At 41.0% G+C, this 5,924-nt stretch overlaps 1 protein-coding gene across 1 annotated transcript; it reads left to right on the top strand.

Moving 5' to 3' along the window:
- The first annotated feature begins 656 nt into the window (after nucleotides 1–656).
- On the top strand, nucleotides 657–5,272 carry LOC139127655 (probable basic-leucine zipper transcription factor Q). Its single transcript, XM_070693569.1, has 4 exons — nucleotides 657–861; nucleotides 3,647–3,831; nucleotides 4,300–4,385; nucleotides 4,822–5,272. The coding sequence occupies exons 1-4, from the start codon at nucleotides 657–659 to the stop codon at nucleotides 5,270–5,272; spliced, it is 927 nt and encodes a 308-aa protein (XP_070549670.1).
- Nucleotides 5,273–5,924: the final 652 nt, after the last annotated feature.

The raw sequence follows: 5,924 nt of genomic DNA on the forward strand, positions 1-5,924 counted from the left end.
AATAACGAACACCCCAGTTTGCTACACATTGAGGCATTTTCTCACTTTGCCCTACATTTCGTGGATCGTTCTCGAGAGAACAGATCGTCTGGTTCTTGATATAAACAAGATTTTCGCGAGAACAGACGGGTCAGCGAGGTCACTAGAAACCTTAATAGAAAGGAAGCCGTTGCTGCAGTGTTAAAGTCGCACCTGTAGGTTAATCTGTAATCAGCGTAACAAATCATTGGGTTTAGCAACACATTATCATGAAGTGCGTATCGCCGCAAAATTAATAAAAATATTAGGTTATTTATCACAAAAGCTGGACAACAAAAGCGCACGCGAGCTGCTTGTGTCCGAGTTCTCGAAGATGAATGAAATTTTAATTTCGAGGCATATAGAATATATGACAACAACTACAACAGAATTGTAACATTCCTTAGAAGAAACACTGGGAGGCTCATCAATAGCGCTGTGGAGTTGTACAGGGGAAGCACTGAGGCCCGTGTATGGAGGAGAGTGCGATATATTGTACGCACTCGATTGGAAAAGTGAGTTCACTCCTCTGTAGATTTTCATTGTTTATTTCTATCATCACTTGATAACCACGTTTTCATGTCTAATTTCTTTCTTTCATTTTTTCCCAAAGTGAACGGACATTGAGAGAGCAGGAAATGCGGTACGCTGAAGGGGGTACACCGGAGGAAAGAAGGACTAGAAGTACTAGAAGACAGCGAATGACACCACGCTCACCTCCTCCAACCCCACAACCTCCTCCTCCCCCTAAACAGCAACTTCAGGAACAGCAGCAGCAGCACTACCAAGAACAAGAACAACAACAACAACAACAACAACAACAACAACATATGCTGGTCAAGAGTTAAGCCATGGCGACGGAAATGGCGTGATGGGTGGACACATTCCTATTCCCCGCAACATGGGTTATGAGGGCAATCGTCGTCCTCTCCATACTCTAATCAGGGAGTGTAACGAACAATATTTGAACATTATGGACAGATTGCCACATACCCTGGATTTGGTTGACCAGATGCTGCAACACTTAGACGAACGTCAAATCAAATTTGATTTTAATATTTGAAGTTTTTTAGTAAAGTCAATGTTTTATCAACTGAATATATTTATATAATAATTATGTTTGCGACTTTTTTGTGGAAGTCATGGAAACAATGACTATTTTCTTTTTCGTCCGACCGATTGACCATTGAACAACGAATAGATTTTAAAAACTCTCCATTATAGCAATGAAGAAATACATCTTATTTTTTTAAATTTAATTTAAAACAAGTGATAGATATGCAACGTAATTTTCCGAGAAAAGGCGCCGTGAATGTATCAATGGACGACTCGAGTTGAACAGGTTGCGTAGCCTACAATACTTGTAACACCCACATGCTTTCATAATGACAAATCCATAGAATTACAGAACAGGTGTGCATTTATATCGACAATCACTCACAGTTCTGCCATCCATCTGTCATACGCGAAGCTATTCTCTGATTGGAAGGCATGAATCAAGCGCTATCGTGGCGGTAACACAGAGCAGCGTCTGAATATTATAATGAGACGAGAGACGACGAAAGGAACGGACGAGTCCTCGTCAGCTACTAATTAATTAGGCTACTGTCCAACCGTTTGAAGAATTTGCGACGAGACATGCAAATGTGACGAAAGCAGAATAATGGCATGCTTCGTTTAGTGAAACATCGCCAGTGTAACATGTAGCGATGTCCCGCTGCACGTCCCATCATTTTGTGATGGAATTTTCACTCAAATTGATGTAACAGTGCTTACCAAACAAATACCTTGCGTTAAAAATCCATAGTCTTTCCTATTTCCCCTTTATTCGTACAGAAAAAGCCCAAAGGGAGATGCTATTATCCAAAAGAGCAGCTTCGGCGTGCTCAAAGTTAACCATGTACAGCTGAGCGTGATCGAGTCAGCTCACGGGCACTCTGTTGTTCTGAATTGATAGTCTGAATAAACTAAGCTAATTATATGTAAATACGAACTTTGATGATAACTGTGTAAGAAATTTATAACAGAATGCCGTTCAGATTGAAATGCCTACTTAGCTACAAAACCAGATCAAGGTCGAACGTGTCTACGGGAACGTCACAAGCGACCACATCGACTGTATTCTTTTGATGCTAAATGTCGCAGCGGAACGACGCACGCATATATACGCGTACTATAGGTACGCGCGCCACCTGCACTGTGTCGTTTCACATAATGATATATATACACAAGGGTATGCAAATCATTTCTGGACGACATTATTTACCGATGATGTGAGTCGAATTCCGTTGCGAAAACGACGTATGGGATTTGAAATGGCATCGTAGCACACATCAAGTTATGAAAATGACAGACATGTAGTAGATATTCGAAATATGACCGAGAATAAATGCATCGCTAATCCTGACTATGTGCGTTACAAATTGCCGTTATCCGGTAGCGACTTTGGATGTTCGAACATCGCAAAATACGCTAATATAGCAAATGCCGTTCTGTGGTTTCGTCATGCGCAGAAGAAAGGACATATTTTTTTATTTCTCTTCGTAGTAAAAACCTTCCAATATAATATTCCAAAGAAGAACATTTAATTTTTTTTCAGTTTTAGTGAAAGCCTTTCGATAGAACCCGGAAGATTATTTCAAATGTGCATTTCTTTTCACTCAGTCTGTTTTGGTCGAACGGAACGTGAACAAGCCTGGCAGGTCAAGGGTTACATTTTCACATTTTTTCTTTGTTTTCATTCTATATTTTACTTTCTATCGTCAGTGAGTTACATTGCAAAAATAAAAAAATTGTTTACCTTTTGCGGACGTTTTAGAGGGTAATAGTATCTGTCCCCCCTGTCCCCCCTTTTTTGTAACGCACATCGTCAGGTTCCATGTTCATATGAGCATACCCTTGTATATATATACATTTCTGAGGCCGGGACAGCAGACGACAGTTCAGAGGCGCTCGCGTGCATAGCTGTCGTCGCGTGCACGTTCCATTCCAGCCACCGCGCTCATGTACGCGGCAGTCATAGCAACGTACCATCGTCATTCTCCGCCGCACTTTGAATACGCGCTTCATGATTGCGGTAAATACGCGCTGGTAAGAACTCTGCCGTGCATGCCGCGGTGCAGAATGACCGGGTGTGAGAGAAAGAATAATCAGTTGGGTGAACCAGCAGAATGCGACTGTTTCTTTTGTATTAATAATACCTCATTTTTGTTGAGGCTTTTATTTTTTTTAAATCACGATGTAAGTTCTCCAGCGGCAAACGGAAACTAAAATACGAAATCATGTTTACACGCTTATACACCATCATTTAAGAACAACAGAATGCCCGTGATCAGCTGTGATGTAGCCACGACCTCATAACACAGCGCATGTATTCTTGTAAAATAGTCCCTATCGTTCTTTTGCAGTAATTAGAGTGAAATATCATTCCTGAAAGGTTTATTCACGGAAAACTGGGTCTATGCATGTGATAAATATATAATCCCCTCGTATTTCTTATAATGTGTCTGCGTGGCGGACTCATGATTCCCCTTGTAGCGGCCGTATCCCTCCAAGGATTGCATGGTATTTTGTGTAGGGTAAAGTGCAAAAAAGATACAACTAATGAGGCTCTACTATATGATTGCAGAAGCGTCAGATCACGGTGAGCATATCAGTCCGGTAAATAAACTCTACTATATGTTAGGACAGCGATTGTCTGCTGGCGATATTGATGCCATGAAAACATTGTTAATGGGAATGCAGCTAAGAAAACAGGATACCGATGAACCGATGAACTCCGGTAAAAGATCAAAATTTCCAGTTGGTTGGTCAGTAAGTGGTCTGTTCACAGGACCATCGGCAATACTCGTTTCATAGTATTCCTGTCTACGCTCGATTTCTTGTTGCATCGTGTCTTCTCACTGCCAGAAATATACAAGCGAGAGAAAGAGATGAGCTTAACGAACGCAAGTTTGATGTCAGCGACAACAGATGTGCCATCTTAAATTACTAAAGTTTGTGTTCAGTGCAAACACTTTGAGGTCACACGAACGGACGCATGTTTCCCAGGCAGAGAAACAGTAAACACCGCCGATGACAAATAACATTCACTCGCACTTCATATTTCATATGTATTCCATGATTCTATTCAGATAATAAATTCATGAAATGCATTTTCTCTTTCATATGTAAATAACGAACACCCCAGTTTGCTACACATTGAGGCATTTTCTCACTTTGCCCTACATTTCGTGGATCGTTCTCGAGAGAACAGATCGTCTGGTTATTGATATAAACCAGATGTTTGCGGAGAACCGACGGCTAAGCGAGGTCACTAGAAACCTTGGTAGAAACGAAGCTGTTGCTGCAGTGTTGAAGTCGCACCTGTAGGTTAATCTGTAATCAGCGTAACAAATCATTGGGTTTAGCAACACATTATCATGAAGTGCGTATCGCCGCAAAATTAATAAAAAATATTAGGTCATTTATCACAAAAGCTGGACAACAAAAGCGCACGCGAGCTGCTTGTGTCCGAGTTCTCGAAGATGAATGAAATTTTAATTTCGAGGCATATAGAATATATGACAACAACTACAACAGAATTGTAACATTCCTTAGAAGAAACACTGGGAGGCTCATCAATAGCGCTGTGGAGTTGTACAGGGAAGCACTGAGGCCCGTGTATGGAGGAGAGTGCGATATATTGTACGCACTCGATTGGAAAAGTGAGTTCACTCCTCTGTAGATTTTCATTGTTTATTTCTATCATCACTTGATAACCACGTTTTCATGTCTAATTTCTTTCTTCATTTTTTCCCAAAGTGAACGGACATTGAGAGAGCAGGAAATGCGGTACGCTGAAGGGGGTACACCGGAGGAAAGAAGGACTAGAAGTACTAGAAGACAGCGAATGACACCACGCTCACCTCCTCCAACCCCACAACCTCCTCCTCCCCCTAAACAGCAACTTCAGGAACAGCAGCAGCAGCACTACCAAGAACAAGAACAACAACAACAACAACAACAACAACAACAACATATTGCTGGTCAAGAGTCGAGCCATGGCGACGGAAATGGCGTGATGGGTGGACACATTCCTATTCCCAGCAACATGGGTTATGAGGGCAATCGTCGTCCTCTCCATACTCTAATCAGGGAGTGTAACGAACGATATTTGAACATTATGGACAGATTGCCACATACCCTGGATTTGGTTGACCAGATGCTGCAACACTTAGACGAACGTCAAATCAAATTTGATTTTAATATTTGAAGTTTTTTTAGTAAAGTCAATGTTTTATCAACTGAATATATTTATATAATAATTATGTTTGCGACTTTTTTGTTGAAGTCATGGAAACAATGACTATTTTCTTTTTCGTCCGACCGATTGACCATTGAACAACGAATAGATTTTAAAAACTCTCCATTATAGCAATGAAGAAATACATCTTATTTTTTAAATTTAATTTAAACAAGTGATAGATATGCAACATAATTTTCCGAGAAAAGGCGCCGTGAATGTATCAATGGACGACTCGAGTTGAACAGGTTGCGTAGCCTACAATACTTGTAACACCCACATGCTTTCATAATGACAAATCCATAGAATTACAGAACAGGTGTGCATTTATATCGACAATCACTCACAGTTCTGCCATCCATCTGTCATACGCGAAGCATTTCTCTGATTGGAAGGCATGAATCAAGCGCTATCGTGGCGGTAACACAGAGCAGCGTCTGAATATTATAATGAGACGAGAGACGACAAAAGGAACGGACGAGTCCTTGTCAGCTACTAATTAATTAGGCTACTGTCCAACCGGTTTGAAGAATTTGCGACGAGACATGCAAATGTGACGAAAGCAGAATAATGGCATGCTTCGTTTATGTAGCGATGTCCCGCTGCACGTCCCATCATTTTG

The sequence above is a fragment of the Ptychodera flava genome, unplaced genomic scaffold, assembly GCF_041260155.1.
Source record: "Ptychodera flava strain L36383 unplaced genomic scaffold, AS_Pfla_20210202 Scaffold_34__1_contigs__length_2629520_pilon, whole genome shotgun sequence".
Lineage (NCBI taxonomy): Eukaryota > Metazoa > Hemichordata > Enteropneusta > Ptychoderidae > Ptychodera > Ptychodera flava.

Coding starts and splice junctions, on each gene's coding strand:
- LOC139127655 (XM_070693569.1), top strand. CDS start 657: ATGCGGTACGCTGAAGGGGGTACACCGGAGGAAAGAAGGACTAGAAGT. Junction 862..3,646: donor ACAACATATGCTGGTCAAGA/GTTAAGCCATGG, acceptor ATATGATTGCAG/AAGCGTCAGATCACGGTGAG. Junction 4,386..4,821: donor GCAGTGTTGAAGTCGCACCT/GTAGGTTAATCT, acceptor TTTTTCCCAAAG/TGAACGGACATTGAGAGAGC.